The sequence below is a fragment of the Symsagittifera roscoffensis genome, chromosome 4 (genome assembly GCF_963678635.1).
Source record: "Symsagittifera roscoffensis chromosome 4, txSymRosc1.1, whole genome shotgun sequence".
Classification (NCBI taxonomy): Eukaryota; Metazoa; Xenacoelomorpha; order Acoela; family Convolutidae; genus Symsagittifera; species Symsagittifera roscoffensis.
The window spans coordinates 60,359,352-60,377,496 of record NC_087065.1 but is presented as its reverse complement, the minus strand read 5'-3'; the positions used below and the strand labels follow the sequence as shown (position 1 = coordinate 60,377,496).

General features: G+C 36.8%; 1 protein-coding gene across 2 annotated transcripts in view; it reads right to left on the bottom strand.

The window, feature by feature from the left end:
* The window catches only part of LOC134845266 (protein PALS2-like), a 187,557-nt gene that overhangs the window by 2,450 nt on the left and 166,962 nt on the right, over window positions 1-18,145 (bottom strand). Inside the window, exons 1-9 of one of the 2 annotated variants that reach the window (XM_063862211.1) lie at window positions 8,670-11,903; window positions 7,973-8,313; window positions 7,533-7,788; window positions 7,039-7,217; window positions 6,181-6,315; window positions 4,046-4,220; window positions 3,436-3,603; window positions 1,549-1,642; window positions 979-1,228 (exon numbers count right to left, since the gene is read on the bottom strand). In XM_063862211.1, the coding sequence (XP_063718281.1) occupies window positions 979-1,228; window positions 1,549-1,642; window positions 3,436-3,603; window positions 4,046-4,220; window positions 6,181-6,315; window positions 7,039-7,217; window positions 7,533-7,788; window positions 7,973-8,313; window positions 8,670-10,167 (3,096 nt within the window). In that variant the 5' untranslated portion in view covers window positions 10,168-11,903. Of the gene's footprint in view, window positions 1-978; window positions 1,229-1,548; window positions 1,643-3,435; window positions 3,604-4,045; window positions 4,221-6,180; window positions 6,316-7,038; window positions 7,218-7,532; window positions 7,789-7,972; window positions 8,314-8,669; window positions 11,904-18,145 lie in introns of those variants that run through there. The other variant, XM_063862212.1, reaches the window with a different exon arrangement.

The following is an 18,145-nucleotide window of genomic DNA, read 5'->3' as shown; positions in this document are numbered from 1 at the left end:
CAAGATTTCACGCCAAGAGGTATCTACGCGCTGATTAAGGTTGACGACATGTCGACGGTCCAAATGGCATCGCGCGCTCATGGGTAAAAAATGTTAGGAACACTTGAAAGGCTTGCAAAGAAACTTGAGTTAGTCGAACCAAAAGTATTTATAAAATGTAGACGAAAAACCTCGCCCTTTCCCTTTTTGAGCATCAACTAATTGCGTGGACAAGGCAAGGATATTAATATATGAATTTGTCTTAAAACGAATCGCTTGAAAAAGCGGTATATTTTATAATTCAATTAAGTTCATAATAAAAAAAACTTAAATAAGGCACATAATACATTGAAAGACTAAGCAGGTTCATACACAGAGGCGAAGCTATGCTTCGCAAAAACTAGCGGGAAAACGAGAAAAAAGCAGCTCTACAAATTGAAATTTAAAAAAAATGAAAATAAGCCTTGAAAGTTAAAATTTTAGCTGTGGTGTATTCGATCTTATGGCCAAAAGATTTGGAGTCCCCTTCCCTAGCATCTGCACCACAATTCACTAATATTAGTCACAAATAAAGCAGCTACATATGATAATAAAATGTCAATCCGAATACAAAAAGACACTAAAACACAAATATAGACAAATTTTAATGTAGTAATTTGGAGCAGTAATTTGGGTTGTTAGTAATAAAATGGAAAGCATAAAGACTGCCAAATTATGCATTTCAAAAAAGTGTGAGATATATTGAGTTGGAAAATGTCTGAAATCGATTTTATTTTTGTACTGTTGTTAGAAACAAATAGCTTTTTTCTCTTCATTCGATGAATGAAAAAAGCGTCAACTGTTTTAACTCATTACTAGTCGAATGCCAAAGAACATTCTATCAAAAAGCCGCAAAAGTGCCGCCAAGAGAGCCACTAATATTTGCTACTTAGGTTGGAAAAAAAGGAATAGTCGTACTATCACACTACGCTCGCGAGTGAAATAAAAGTGCTATCTTACACTTAGCCTGGACAGAGTGGTTGTGCTGGCATGGAGCTGTTGGTTGTCCATGCCTCTCAGCTGCCGCAGTCTCTCAAAGGGGGGCGATGAGATGAGGACGACAAAGGGCATAAACTCGGCTGTGCGGAGGAGTTTGAGTGCATTGGGACTGCAGTCTAGCACACACATCTTGCCCTGGTCTATGATGTTGTGGATGCTGTCTATGCTCGTGCCATAGTAGTTCTCATGGAACTCGCCATACTCCAAGTACCTGAAGACCATGATAACACACATTTAGTTACTTCAGTATGTCCGGCAGAATATTCGAATAGATATCATCGAATATCTCTCCCTATTCGAATAGATACCGAATAGGGGAGATATTTTCTAGTGTCTAATTTTTATCTCACACGCATAACGATAAGTTGTCTAATTGCACAGGCTCAAAATATATTGATTTTGGATGCAATTAAAAAGCGTCTTTCTCAGAAAAAATGAAAGCTTAATTTCATACAAAAAGCTAAGTTGATACCCAGTCAACTCTCGAAAAAATCAATTAAAATTAGTAGTTAATTATAATCATCTGCTTACATGTTGTCTCTGATGTCCTCTTCCATCTGTTTTTTATTGATAAAGTTGTATGATTTGCCGGGGATCTCCCCCTCTCGTACTGGTCGCGAAGTGGCTGTAAACAAAACATAGTCAATTCATCACAAACTCACAGTTGTATATATGTTTTAAATGAAGCATCTAACCAACTTCGCACTTCCAATTAAAATTAGTTCACCTGCCTTTACTTCTTGAACACTTAAGTTTAGATTTTACTGATTCAATATTTGTCTGACCAAGTTTTCAAAAAGCGCATTTCACGCAACTATACACCAATTTTGAGAAAAGCATATTAAAAACGTCGCCAACAGACAGTTGGAAAAGAGTCATGAATACAAGGAAACAGAACAAAAAATTCTGACTTATTTTTTGATAAAACTTCAACTTTCGAATTTCAAAGTAAGACAGCCGACAGACAGTTGGAAAAGAGTCAATGAACGCAATTAAACGGAAAAAAATACTGGACTGTTTTTTTTGAAAATCTCAACTTTCGAATTTCAAATAAAAAATAGATGCCCTTATAGCTCTTTCAATTTCGAGAACAACGTATGATTGGCATTTTTTGATAATATTAACCCAACTAGAGAAAACTGGGTCAAAAGGTAAATATTTTACTTCGCTGGGATATCTAAAAATAAATTCCACTTTCGAAACTAGAAGTTGATCAGGTTTTTTCTGACCTTTACCTTTTTGCTGCTCCATAGCGGAGTTTGCGTTCATTTCAACAAAGATAGAAGTCAAACGGCGCAAGTTTCAGCGTGAACAAATTTTAACACTTTTTCCCGAAAGGAAAAACAAAAAACTCACCAAGAACTATACAAAGTATTCACTGCGTTCATGACTCTTAACAAAGATAGCCGGCTTCTCGGCAAGTAGTACAGAATGTTCCGATCAGATAGAAAAAGTTTAGTGCCGTTTAAAATGGTAGGGCGACAATTCGTAACAGGCGTAAACTCGTAACGAGCGACAATTCGTAAGACGGCATTGGCAAGTAAAATACGCTTGCTCCGCTTCTATCCGCTGCGTTTGGTTACATGACGAAAGATCCTTTACCTTAAGATCCCAAACGAGAAGATCCCAGTCAATAAAATACCATTCCAAAAGATACCTCGTTCTAAAATCGCCCACGACATAAGATACCATAATAAAATAACACAGAACCTGAGAATTGAAAATAAAGCGGTTAATCGGTCAAAGCAAAAACAAAGCGTCGGTTAAAATCAAAGAAATGGCAAAATTTTGCTGCACAAGTTTCGAACATAAATGACTTGCTTATCACTTGGCCTTTAAAATGAAACTCAAACTTCAAAACAGCTTAGACTTCAATTGAAGTTGAAAAGGACTTCAAATTAATCAAAACCAACTTTGCCAAAATTGGCCAGATTTTCCCGACAACTCAAGTCGGTACCAAATTGAGTTTTTTTGCAAAATTCTTAAGCTTTGAAATCATTCCTTACAAATCACTTGCCATTCTATTTGATAAAAAATATCATTCTCAATTTTGATCAACTTTTTTTCGCTAGGCGCAATACTCAAAGGGCCGTCAGGCCCCTACCCCCAACCTAGGGATCTTTTGGTATGGTATCTTTTGTCATGGGAGCTTTTGGTATGGTATCTTTTGTCTTGACACCCTACATTTACATCCGCCAGACACAAGAGGAATAGTTCGCATAAATTAGTGTTTACCCCTTAAATTATTGTTACGAATTGTCGCTTGTTACGAATTGTAGACTGTTAAAAATTGTCGCTTCACAATTTATAGTGTGTGTATTGATTCGAGAACTATACGATCGTTCATCCCCATTTTCAATAATAAAATGCCTCAGCTTTTTCAAAAACTGATAACTTGGAATGAAAGCTGTTTCTCACTAGGTATGGGTGTGGCGAAGTTGTCAGGATATGTTTTGATGAGTGTGTTTTTGATGGTTCTACGACCGACTCCAGTCGTCCCGATTAGCACCAGTGTCTTTCGTGGGAAGGGAGGCATGCGTGCAACCTCCTCGTAGAACGTAAGGTCCAGTCGGTCGAAGTCCGAATCTGAAAAACAAACAAACACTCAGTTGATTTTTGATAATTCTTTTGTCAAATTTTACAAGCTTTGAAATATCGAAAAAACCGCTTTCGCAAGTAATTCGGAAAAACCACAATTTTGAAAAAAAACTGGTTTTAAGCTTCTATTTTTGAGTCATTTGAGTGTTTCATGAGTGCGAGTGTGGAATTTGAGCTCTGATTTGAAATTATATTGTTAAGTGAGTTCCAAAAGCTGAACTGATTAAAGGGAACGAAAATAAATTTGGATGTCACACTATCGACTACCCAGGAAGATTTTGTGATAACACAAACAACAAATAATGTCCCTCGATTAATGTGAAATCTATCTAAACAGGTACATTTGATGAATTTAATCATCTCAAAACGTATTTCCTTTTCAGCCAAGTAATGCGGACCAGAAAAAAAAACGATTTAAATTCCAACATACTATTTTTGGCAGAGTAGACCTCCTTTTTCTTGCGCTTCTTGGAAGTCAGGCCACCGTACTTCTGCTTCTTCGTATCGATCAAATCCGGTCGTGCATAAGCCGCCCTCCGCTCCTCCAGAGTCTGGCTCGGAATCAAACGCGCTCTACTGCTGTCACCGTCAGTGTACAGACGAGCCTAAACAGGTTTGAGTACTTTAACTGTAAACACCGATTACCATCCAGCTTGTCTCGAACTAAAATTGAAATGCATTTTTCCGTAGTTTACACCCTATAGCAAAATAATTTTTATACTTAAAACTTGAATCTAATTCGTAATTAATGGAATCGATTAGTTTGCATCAAATAGATTAAAAGAGATTTTGAGAGCAAAATGATTCATCGCGCTCAAAAATATCCCGCTCACGCGTTGAGCATCGAAAACTAATTCTTAAAGGTGCACAAAAATAAGTCCATTTTGGCAAATCTAATATCACCACCACTTAATAAAAACGATTACAGGTGAAATATTTAAAAAGTTTAAACTCAGTAATGAAATAATTTTCAGTGGTTTAATTAAGTTTATGATAAAAAATATTATTGGTCTGAATAAAAAAACCGAGCATAATTATTCCTTTCCTTTCTTAAACAATTGAATCAATTTCCCAATTGATCTCCAAATTGATAGAAAATGAATGCGCATTTACCAAAGCGAATGTTACCAACAAACATAGCCAACATCCATTTGGAAAAGATTCAAAGAACGCAAGGGAACAAAAAAACCTGACTTGCTTTTTGAAAAACTTTAAAATATATTTCAAAGAAAAAATATGTGGTCTCAAAAAATATGGTCTCAAATATTAACTGAAGAAAAGTTTATGATTGACACTTTTTTGATAAAAATTAACTCAATTTGAGCAAACTGGATCAATAGCTGGGATTCCAACTTCAAAGAAAAAAACATGGTCTCAAATCTCTTTGAAGTTCAATGGACTAAAAAATTTACGATTGACATTTTGTTAAGAAAAATAACTATTTTAGAAAACTGGATCAATTAGTAAATTTTATATTCCACAGGTAACTCTGAAAATTAAAATCTACTTTCGAAACTATAAGTCGATCACATTTTTCGTGACCTTTACATTTTGCTGTTCGATAGCGGAGTTTACCTTCCTTTTACACAGAGGAGAACTTGCACTTCGCATACACAAGCAAAAATATGACCGATAACGCTACTGGAAAAACCTGAATGAGTACAACTTTACAAAATTTTTAAGTGACGCACGCCAATTAAGAGTTTACATAATTGCTAAGTGACGCAAGCCAATTATGACGCACTAGCAGTCAATTTGAAAAAAAAAAAACGAAATTTACCAACTAACATGCCTCAATTTATAGAGCGGACACATTTTAACTAGTATACGAAAAAGTTCATTAAAGACATCCAACATTGCCCAGGTTCGAACCCGCTTATTTTGTTGTGGGTCTCCTTACCTACCTCTACGCTACAGATCCATTCTACTTTGAAGCTATTAGTAATATAATACTTATAATATAATAATACTTATAATATAATATATAATATAATACTTTGAAGTGCTCTTTGTTATATAATAGTCTGTGTTAATACCCTTAGCATTGGCTGTACTTAATAGCTGGTTATTGATCAAAATGAACACTTTCAAAATGAACACATATTATCGCAACATTTGCGACTTAGGTTGGAAAAAAAAGATAGTTCATACTATAACACAAGCTTTGCTTGCGTAAACAAAAGAAATAATGAACTGAATTTAAAAAGAAATCAACAGTCGAACCGCGAAAAAAATCAAATTTGAGCCTGAACAAACTTTGAGACACTACACGTTCAAAAATAAAGCTCAACTGTAGAATTGAAGCAGAAAGATATAAATGGATAAGGGATAATGCAGTCAAGAAAACAGGAAATTAATTAGGTTATTCCATACTTTAGTCAAACCTAGCCTATTAAATCTCTCTCAATTTTAAGAAACTTATAGATCCCACATTTAATTTTTAAAAAAATAAAATCTCCGCTCGAAAAATGAAGCTCAACTTCATTCCACTCATTCAAAACATTTATTATCGCTCAAAAAGATTGCTGTGCTTTCAATACTGTTATGTGTATTATGGTTGTATACCTGCCACCAGTTGGGATCTTTCTGTGACTCCACAATCTCCAATATGTCTCCACTCTGGAACTTCAGTCCCAATTCCTTATTCGGTAACAAATCATCTTTCTCCGGATTGTACGAGAACAGAGCACGCATGTACACCTGAATAGACGACACATTTATTACTTTTACTTTAGCGCCAACTCTTTCACAATGATAAATCATGCTCGAAGAAAGCCATACGGTTTTCTAAACTATGCAATCAAATCGACCGTACATCGAATTTAGTTTGAACTCATTTGAACTCAAGTAAAAATTTGAAGCACGGCATTTGATGAGCGGTTAATTCTTGCAGTTATTTTATTTTTGTAACTTGTACTTGGTTACGAAGACGAACAAATAATGATTAAACAATCAGGAACTTAGCATTTTGAGTTCGTAAAAAAGGTAGTCAGAAAATTTTCATGAGAAAAAATTCTAATCAGACACTTCAGGAAAATTTGTGCAAATATGGACTACATGAAAGAAGCATAATTAATGTTTTCCATAGTACTAGAAATTTTCCACACTGTCCACTTGTATAACTTGATCTTTTTGGTTATTTTTGTAATCACCACTGATGCTAGAAGAAATGTTAAAAATTAATTTGACCCGTTTTCGAAAAGTTGAAATAGTTAATTTAGAGCAATCGAAGTTTTTCAGTTATCCTTACGATCGCGAATTTTACCGCAAACTTTTCAAGCATTTGCTACATATATCCCAAAACTTTTTTAAAATTATAATTGAGGCCGTTTGAGGCTATTATACAGGCTCCCTTAAAACAACTCGAGCCCCTAAAATTTGATCGGAAAAGTCCTGATCATCTTGGTCAAGTATGATACTCACATGAGTCTGGTGTGCGTGATTCTCCTCTGCCAAAGCCTGTATGGCCAACTTGAGGTCTCCATTATAGTTCTTCAAATACTCCGACACCCTCTGTTTGTCCCCATTGTCCAGCTTCACAAACTCCCCCTCGCAAGGGTAACCATTGATCTGCAGCACCACATCCCCCACCGATAAAAGACCTAGAAACAAGAAAAGATACATTCAACCGAAACAGGTCAAATTCAGATTTCATCTCATTGGCTCCATCTGTCTGCGAAACCATGAACTTTTCTGCTCTGACAATCGTTTTCCTCTAAATATTTTCAAGTATTTCTGTATTTTTATCGTCCTCGTCTTATATTGTAACATAAATGCGATAACATAAATATGCTATATGAATGTTTTGCTTCAAAGCAACTATTTTCAGCTGAAAACATGCATTCGCATTGTTCAAATTCAAGTAGTTTGAGATCATGGCAAAGCAAATCAGCAAATGTATAAAAACAGTACATGACCTTGTCTATCAACTTCTCCACCATCCAGAATTCTGGATACCTTCAGAGATCCGGTCAGGTCATCCACTTTCAACGTTAGACCAAGGGGTTCACCGGGAGTCTTCCGCAGACCCACGACGCGCACAGCCTTCACTAAATCTGCTGATGCCTCAGGTCTCGGCTCATCTTCGAGGTAAAGCTGGTCAAACTGGTCAGGGAGGAACCTGCTTTCGTCGTACACTTTCGTGGCAACCTGGTCGTGCGTACTAGCCAACGCCTGCAAGAAATGCACTCACAAAATAAATTTATATCAAAAATTTTATTACTGAAAATTTGGTCTCCGTTGAATTCTTTTTTTTGTGGTCTATATGAGCTTGTACTCATTAAATCCCGATAATCTGGCGAATTACTTTGCATGAAAATTAAAGTTCAAAGAAGCCATTGTCAAAAATGTTTCTCACCGCAAACTCGGGCGACTTAATCAGTCTTGACAAGAAGGCGTTGTCCTTTAAATTGGGGCGTCTGTCCAGCTCATCAGTGACGCCACGACACAAAGCGGACAATTTGTCGTTCAAAGGCTGCGGTCTGAACCTTGTAGGAGGCTGGACGTAGTGATCGTCCGGGTGCTGCGAAGAGTTCATACCCATTGCCTGTTGATTGGGGTCCAGGGAGTCGTGAGTTCTGACTAGCCGATGCATCACTGGATTCTCCAGCAAAGAACGAAGGAATATGAGGTCCTTCATGCTGGCTCCTGCATTGTACTGCAGATCGCCCATGCCTCTCACCACGTCTCCAATGGCAACTAGAACACAGAAATTAGCTTACATTAATACAAGTATACAATATACACATTTAAAAATTTCAAAATGGTGATGCTGGTGATTTCGTGATGCACCTATTAATTGTCACATCATTTATTCTATATACTTATGTAAACACTTTTCAGTTGAAAAAGATCGCACAACAGAAACTTCAGAATACGATTTTCGAAAGCAACAAAATAAAATCGCGATATTACTTTAAGCTAACTTTTTTCCACAATTCAATCTCGAGTTAAACGAGCCGATATGAATAAATCGTTTAAGACGCATTCGATTTTGTTTGAGTTAATATAAAGAACCAAAGCTTATCAACAGTCAAATAGTTCTTAAAACGAACCTTTCTTCCAAAATGGCGGAAAAAGGGATTTAGGTTTCGAGTTAGTTGTCGACGATGAAGATGATGAGTGAGCATAATTATGATGGTAATTAATAGGATGAAGATGATATCCACTGACAAAACTAGTCTCCACGTTGTTATTCACATTATTAAACATTTGCAATGTGGACCCAACATTATTTGTGGAAGCAAAACTGTTAGACGATAACTTTGAGTTTGCAGTGTTGATTCCTTCTGTCGAGAGTAAACTGTCCTCGCGACTGTCAGTTGTCGTTAAACTGCTCGATGGTCCCGATTCGTCTCGGAAAGGAGGGTGCAAATATTTATTGTTGGTCAAACTCCAAAACGAAGCCTCGGTATTACTTGTTTTCAAACTACCCCGCGACGACACCGGGTTTATGTATATAGGATTGTGGCAGTCAATAGAATCATAACAGTTTTCATTGGCCGAGTTGTTGTCTGAACTCTTTGCCGACTTACTTCGTTTCAAAGAGTTGTTTATTGATATCACTTCGCTGGAAATATGAACATGTTTGTTCCTAGAACGACTTCTAGACCTATGAAATGAAGATCGTTCTCTACTACGATCTGACGTGTCTCGACTTCGATGTCTGGAATTCGAACGCTCCAAAATTGCCAAATCGATTAAACCCTGAGTCGATTCATTTGCCGATCCCACAGCTACCGAATTTCTCAACCCGAGACTCTCATGTTCCAGCGCTCGTAAGTTCTTGTTAGTTGTGGGCACTATGTGAATTTTGTCGAGGGATTTGGCTGATAAGGCGCCACAATGTGAACATTCCGAATAGCCTACATACTCGGTGTGAGGATCCATTGCTGCTCGATGTTGATTACTGCCAAAGGGCAAAGCATGGACTGAAGGATCCTTCTGCTGTGAAGCAGACACCAGGTCTTTCAGTGACCTTGCTTCCCTTGGAAGTTGAGTTTTCAATGAAGGTTGATTTACTACATAAATAGTTTTTCCCAGATTCTCCGAATCTGTTGAAAAACTGTTGTTATTGTTGATGCTGTGTATATTTTGCGGCCAAGGTGGGCTAGCTGAAGTTTCTGAAACTTCACTATGGAAGGTCTTCCATTTAGGCAGCGACGATTGCTTTTCGTGAGATTGTAAATTCTGGTTATGGTGCGAGTTCACAACAATTGCATCATTGGCTCCAAAAGGACTTGCTAGATTTCGATGGCTAACCGCTCTTGCTTTTTGTGATTTGGCACTTGAAGATCGATAACGCTTTTGCATTTGCTGTTGATTTACGTGATCATCTTTGCCGTTATTCTCGAGACAGGAACTGTTGTTACCTTCGATGCTCATAAGGTTAACTTCGCTGGGATGTTTTGAGACCATTGGTAGCTGATGGTTTTGCTGAACTGAACTCTGCATGGCATCATTAAGGGCCGGCCCCGTTTGTGTCGCAAGGGTGTTGAACGGTGGGATCGGGCAGGGTTGCTCCAACTCGGTCTGGGTCGATATTTCGACCATTACTTCTTTTCTTCTTCAAGTTAACTCCTTAGAGACTTGATAGTTGAAAGCTTTTTAAGAGTTAATTTCGTATGTGCGACTCGATTTTATTGCACTTGGCGGGATTAGAGGTAATAGCAGTGTTGTTGGCAGCATAATTGGCAATGTAAGGAAAAGGAATAACCAAGTAAAGGAGTTACATAAAAAATTACACAGGTTGAGAGGTTGGTTTGGGTGAATATAGGAAATTGATATATTAGCCAGTTGAACCGATCGATAACAGTAAGAGAAGTTAGACAAATATGGCTTTGAATGCAAATAGGCTTTTTTGAATATTCCTATTCCGGCTATTTGATCAGGTTCAGTTAGTTGGCTGGGTTGGGCTGGATTGGGACTACTGGCAAGTGTCCGGCACTAGCACTACAGACACCACTAACCAAAACTAGTAGCGCTAGACCAGCGAAAGGAGCAAATGTTTGTGCTGTGACAAGGGACGAAATAGTTAGGAGGTAAATACACGCACTGCTGGCACGGAATTAGAAGTTAATGAATTTTATTAGGGGATAGCTGAGACATACATATCCCACAGAGGGCACGATATGCCTTGACTGCATTTGGCTCAGCAGGGATCTTCTGGCATGGAATGGCTGGGCGGGCATTGGAACACAATTTCGCCACAATCAGTTCTATTCTCTGTTGTTGTTGGTTTAGGGCGCTCTTTAGCAACACAGTCATGGCCTGGTAACTTAACTTCACTTAACTTAACTTAACGAAACCCACTCATAATTAGAGCGCACCAAGCGCATATCCACTCCTATATAAGCAAACCATATTTTATGTCTGCTCTGCGATGGAATCGAAAAGCAGTGATAAGAGTTGAAAAATATAAGTTCCCCCGATTCAAAGTAGGCTTAGGCGGGAGGGAGAAAAAAAAAGGCACGCCTAGGCTCAGCTCCACAAAAAAGACTCCTCCTCCTTCATTCAATATTTATAATTTCGCATATGAAGGAAACGGCAATTAAGTTGATAAAGTTCGTTGTTTAGAGGGAAGGTGTGTGGGAACTAACAGACATACACCACAACCAAAAGACGGTGAAAATGCCAGAAGCACAAATGATCACCTACCCTCCCCAGATTCCTTTTCCTTGATGCAACTTAATTCCGACCTATTTATAGACAGCAACACCATCATTCAATACCTCCTCCGTCAATTCTCAAAGATTAGACCTCAACAATTCCCCAAGTCAAAATATATTCGCCCTATACAGCCTAGCATTGCGCGAAAGTAGCAGAGTACAGCGGTATAACTTTGAAGAAACACTTTTCGTCAACTGTGTTTAAAACAAAACTTGGGAGCTGAATGGCACAGAAAAAGGAAATTACACCCAGTTATATAAATAATAAAACTCACTCCTTGAAGTGATAATTTTTTTCACCCGTTAAAACTTTTTTCATTTGCACAACTTCCAGTTAGCATTCAAATAACACTAAAAGGTGGAATAATATCGAATAAAAGCCTGCTATGACAACAAATAAACACAAAAATTCACTTCCCTGATTTTCAAGCCCTAAATAAATTTTACTCAGCCTCCAACACCACACACGTTTTTCTGCACAAGATGGAAAAACCGGAACAGATAATTCGAATTTTAACCAAATTTAACTTCAGAATAGCATTGCCAATTTTGACATTTAAACGAAACTGCTATTGCCACAAACTTGTCCGACACACAAATTCATCGTGCCGAAAATCGGAAAAACTCATTAAAATTGCAAGGAAATTTAAAATGCTTTACATTTTTTAAACTTATTTCATCTTTTGAATTTTCATCTTTCGAATAAAATATTTCACGTTATAGCTTTTTTATTTCAAAATCTTTAACACAGGCAAAGCAGAGCTCCGTACCACTTGCAATAAAAAAATTCTAAAAACAGGAAAATCAATAGCCAAATTTTATAACCGAGACCTGGAAAACAACTTTTGAGAAAAATAATCAAAATGAAAAAAAAAATCATTAACTTGTACTTGGCTAAACGGTCCAGACTAATGTCCTTTCAAAGGTTCATATTTGATCTTTGTTAAAAGATCGGAAGTTTTATGACCAAGTTTTGATTACAGGAAAAAAACTTTTAAACAAAATTAAGCGTCCTCAATTCAGATGCAATTCAGTGGAACCTTGAAAAAGCTGTTTTACGAAGATCCAGCATTGAAAAAATTGAAGAGATAACATACCGCCCAATAAAAACGGATGCAAAAACAGTGAAGGCAAAAATCATTGGTTAACTTGGCCAAAAAACTGAAAACGAATCGAACCGATACCTATATTGCACAAAGCATAAACATTACACTAATCCGTCTTCTCTGATGCTGAAATAACTTTTAAAAAATGCAAGAGTAAAAAAACTGATTCAGCCCGGAGTGAATTTAATTTCTTTATCAAACACATTCGCCGAAAAAACTGACAATTCTTAATTTTGAAAAACGAATAGCTTGCGGTAATTTAACACAAAATAAGCTACAACAAAACCTTTAGATTTTTAACTCCACCAAAAAATAATCTTGCAAATGGAAGCAAAGTATTCAGCTCCACTGAGAAATTTCGACATAGCAGTAATTCTAACTGCTGATACTTCAGCGCTATGAAAATGTTTCGAGTTGATCATCTGTATCTAACGGTTGAATTAAAACATTGACACTTAACAAAACAATTTTTTCAACAGCAAAACACACTAGAACGCGCAGAGACGAAGCGGAGCTTTGCATGACTTGCATTACAACTCAAGCGCAGTTGTTTTTGTAATGAAAATTTTGTTTTTGTAATGAAAATTTTGTTTTTGTAATGAAAAACCAATTTCAGATAAACAGTAGAGAAAGGCAATTGCCAGCATTAAATAAACTGGTAGTAATCACCGAGCGGCCACTAAGCCGTTAATACTGGAAAAGACGCCCACTGAGCCGAAAATACCAAATGCCATAAAATGCCCAAAATTTTGAGCGATTCATTTTTAGAATTTTAAAACCACAATCGTCCTAATTTATTTTCAGTGAAATCAATTTTTGCTCTTCAGACAACAAAAACTAAGCCAATAAAATACAAGCAAAACCTATTATATAAAAAAAAATCAAAACCCGAGTTTGTAAATTGATATACAGAGGCGAAGTTGCACTTCGCCCACACGAGCGAAAAAACGCAAAAGAAAATAAAAACGTATACAAGCCTGATATAATTACACCCTTTTAACTGCGCCATGTGCTCTTATACATAGTCAAATATTAGTTGCTCAGCTATGGAGAAAACTGGTTGAATTTTCTTTAGAATGTTTCACTGATGCGGAAGGAAATGCGTAATTTTCAAAGTGTCAAAAATGGACTTTACCCAAAATCATAGTTGTTTCTCGGTTTAAATGAACGATTTTTCTCTTATTATGGAAGATTCCAAATACTTCTCTTTCTCTTTGTTCTCTTTATTAATTCTTATCTCAGATTTCCAAAAACAGTCATTATAACTTAAACTTGACTTTTCCTAGTCAGAACGCTTTCACTATTAAAGCAGAGGAATGCATGGCACACCACGAAAACATGTTGTTTCGACTGAACCCTTCAACTCAGATTTGGTTGGGTAAATTTTGAGAATGGTGGAAAAAATTATCTAAAAACGGCGAAAATTTCAAAAAACGAACCTTTATTTTTGCAGAAACAAACTTGAAAACATTCATGCAGAAAGGTCACTACGTTTTTCGAGGTTGAACCCTAAATCGCAGATTTGGAATAATAACTGTCACAAAAACTGTCAAAAAAAGCCTTTTTGAGACTATTACCTTTTTCTACAAAAAAAAAGAAGCGCAGCCAGTTATGCAACATAAATGTCTATCAACTGTTCTACTGCTTGAACTCACTTTCAATCATGACAGGGTAGTTTTCGAAAAAACCATGAATGTTCAAAATTTTAAATATTGAAAACCCAATAGCGACAGCCCTCCCAACTCAATTATGGTTGCCAAATTTTTCCAAAGAGTTTCCCTTTGGTATATTTTAAATACATCCGATTTTGGCTGACCGACCTCAAAATTTTTCTAAAGGCGCCTTTGGCGCCAAAATAGTTAATTTTGAAGGGGGAGTGCGCGCCGAAAAAACGCATTTTTTGGTCTAAAATTGCCTCCCCGAAATTGCGCGCGCCGAAAAAGTGCCTTAAAATTTTTTTCAAAAACCTCCCCTTCCTAGAAAAATTCTACGCACGCTACTTACTGTGAAAACCTATGAATTTTGGTCAATATCGAAGTGTGAAATGTTGAGTCGTACGAAATTAACACGCCAATCTAATCTGATTAGCTAGCTTCAATTCAATTTGAAAGGATTTTTTTTGTGCGGGATAATCCGCCACGCATGAATAATTCGCGTTACACTCTCAGCAATATGAATAAATTTTTCAAAGCGCGCATAATTTAGTCCAGAAGATGGGCAATTTGAAATAAAAATCTTCAATCTTCAATGAGGTATAAAAATGTTTACACTATTATTACGATCGGCGAAAATTGACTGAATAAAAAAAACACACCGAGCATAAATATTCCGTTTTCTTCGAAAGTCGGAACAATAAAGCAGCAGTAGATGATATAACATTGCCTATTGTTGGAAATATGCCAAAACTGCCACCAAATGAGCAATTTTATTAGCGACATAGATTGGAAAAAGTTGCTTCGAAATATAACATTACGCTCCGCGTGTGTACATACTAACCAATCATCATCCTTAACTCAAACATAAGAAATATTGTATCTGAGGTTAACTGAGCAGACCACTTTTAATACAGATTTAAAAACAGTTCAATTCAGCCTAACCTCGATTTTGTCAATGTTTGCCCAGATACTATCAAACTACGGAGAAAAAGAGTAGAAATAAGACTTATTTTAGACTAAGGAGTTGCACGAATATATCCAGCCAAAAATAGATAACCAAAAATCAAAAACGTTTCATCTTCTGATACTAATTATATACGCTGAAATATTCAAAGACACTCAGTTTATATTTTTCATAGCTACTTTTATTTTAAAGAAGTTCATTAGGAAAAAAGAGGATATCCCTTTGAGTCCGTTATATATTAAGCCTATGACATAAATACTGAAGAGTTGAGCACAAATTTGGGCGAGTTAGATTGGAGAAAGTTATGTCGTATTATAACCCAAAAGGTTGTGAAAACAGTTAAATGTATTGCCAATTTGTCCACGAAACTTATGTAACTACTCGCGTATCTCTCCTTCACTCTAGAAGCAGTGATCTGAAGTTGACAGCGGAAATGATTCTATGGTGACTGGCGCTCGGTGTTTAATGGAGGGTAAATAAACAAATAAGAGAATCCAGAGGAAAAACTGGAATACAAAATTGGGGTAGCCAGTAAGGAAAAAGAACGCACATTTAATAGCAGGTGAATAATAATCAGTGTTTGCGAACTATGAACGCAATTTGGATTCAACTCGGGATATTTTGCCAAGGCAAGGCAAAAAATTCGTTAGGAAACAAAATAAAAATCAAAAAAGGCAGAAGGTCTATCAAAAAAAGCTGTTTCAATGAAAACCCAATACGGACTGCGCAACCAATAAATGAACGCCAAAAAATGTGATAACTTTTTGGAGCTGTTTTTGAGGCTGTAAATGGACTGAAAATGTTCAAATGGCAAATGAGGGCTAAAATGACAGTTGGAAATTGGCAAATTATATCTCAAACCGAAGCTCTAGGGGGTTGTGGCGGGTGAATAATTTCCGAGGCGAGGGTGAGGTACTTTTGACTGGAGGGGACTTGGCACCGTACATCGACATGGCACCATATGGATGATTGACAGCAAGGGAGGGAGGGAGGGTGGGGAGGCGGAAAAGACCGGGTGCAACGAAACTGAGCAGTGCAGACTCTACACTATATAGCGCACAATAGTTATGCCCAATGATTTTCAAACCTACACTTAATTGCAATGGATATCGATATTAACAACAATTCTAGACAAAGCTTAATACACTCGAAAACTCAAAAAACAGTAATGACTGATGTTTTGATGTACGACGGGCTCTTAGACATCTGCTGTTCAGTTTTTACAGATCTTCGGCCGTGTGCACCATCTCCTGTTTGCACTTCTCTCTGGTCGTGGTCTATTACAATGAAGTGAGAGTGGAAAGAAGCTGGATGAAAATGCTTGAGGGATTTGAGGTTGAGAGAACTATTTGTCTCATCAGGGATTAGTGTGTCAGTGCTAATTTGCAACATCAGATGAGAATTCTTGTCAAATTAGCTCACCGCATTTCTCCAACAAAGCTATCAGGACGCCAAATTGCGATTTACATTTTAATCTAAATTTGCTAGATAAGAGTATGAAATGAATATCCTCAAGAACACTGAGTGTGCATACCATTACACCTTATTATGCTGAAATCCCCCTCAATTTAAAACAAATCTTTTAGGATGAACTGAATTATGCCGCTTCCTTCAACCACTTCAGCATCTAACTTGAAGGGTTTCTTTTCCACTTTGATCACATAGCTCACCCATAGTGATGCAAATTCATTTAATGAGGTGACCTGAATCTCAGCATCACAATTCTCCGAAGGCAAAAATGTTGGTGTGGAAATCGTGTCATTAATGACAGTTCGAAAAACTCAACTAAAAGCTGAGTTCAATTTCAACAAGGATAGCTCAGGTTGTTTCGACCACAGTACATTAAATCAAATTATTAAAACGTGAGGAAAACACAATAAGAAACATAAAAAACGCAAGAACATGCTCTCCGATTTAACCAATTGTAACATTTACGTGGTGCGAGTTATTTAAGGGATGCGAGTCGAAGATTGCAAAAGAGTCGCTGAACGCAAGTAAACTTAAAAAAACCACTGACTTTGTTGAAAAAAACTCAACCTTCGAATTTCAAAGAAAAATTAGATACCCTTTAAGCTCTTTGAATTTCTAGAACGATTTATGATTGGCGCTTTTTTGATAACATTAAACTTGAGAAAACTGAATCAGCAGGTAAAGTTTTTATTCCGCTGGAAATCTAAAACTTAAATTCCTTTTTCGAAACTAGAAATCGTTCACAAATTTTTGCGCCATTTCCACGTTCGTATTTGTAGAGTGCTATTTAGGTCACTTTCAGCAGATGAATTTCAATTGAAATCAAAAAGCTCATATATAACTAGGTGCATCAATATTAAGACTTTTTCCTGAAAAAAAACTGCAAGACCTATATAAGAGTCTTCACTACGTTCATTACAAAACCCTTGCATGTATTTGAACTGAAAGGACACATAAACTATTGCTTATTGAAATTATTAACGTCGCACATGGCTAAAATGAAAACGGAATATTTGGATGTATTGGCTCAACTTAGGAGATATTGGAGGGGAAATAAAATCCGTGAAGCTGATAATGTTTACCTTTTGATGATTATACATTCATTACCAGCTATCTTCCCAGAAAATGCTTCGACTTCAAAGATATAGGCGCTAAAGATGTTCCATGTAAAGTGAAAATATCGATATTATTAAGGCTGATTTCCAAACCGAAGAAAGCAGACAATTCTCAGAAGTGTGAACTAAAAATCTGATAAGATTAAGTTTGTTGACGACAGGAGCCGATTTATGCGGGGGTGGATCCCCCCACACAAAAATTCGACGCCCTAGCCCGCCGAAGGTCGCTACTGGGTTGCTGTTGTTGTAACTATATCAACCTACTTGGTTGTTGTTTCTTTCCAGTAAAAAGTTTATAAAAATTGGTTACTTTTAGTTAGAGCATTATCTTTTCAGTTGGACCATTGACACTAGAAAGGGCAGTGCAGTTTTCCAAAAAAAGTCTCCAGAAGTCAGTTAAAACTGCAAAAACTGGACATTTCCCAGCTGAAAAAAAAACTTCTCTACTCAAATTCGGTATTAACTGCTTTTGTAGAGGATGATCATACAACCTATTCTTTTATTTGAGCCCTTAATCTCAGATTCGACCGTGTAGATTTCGAGAAAAAGAGAA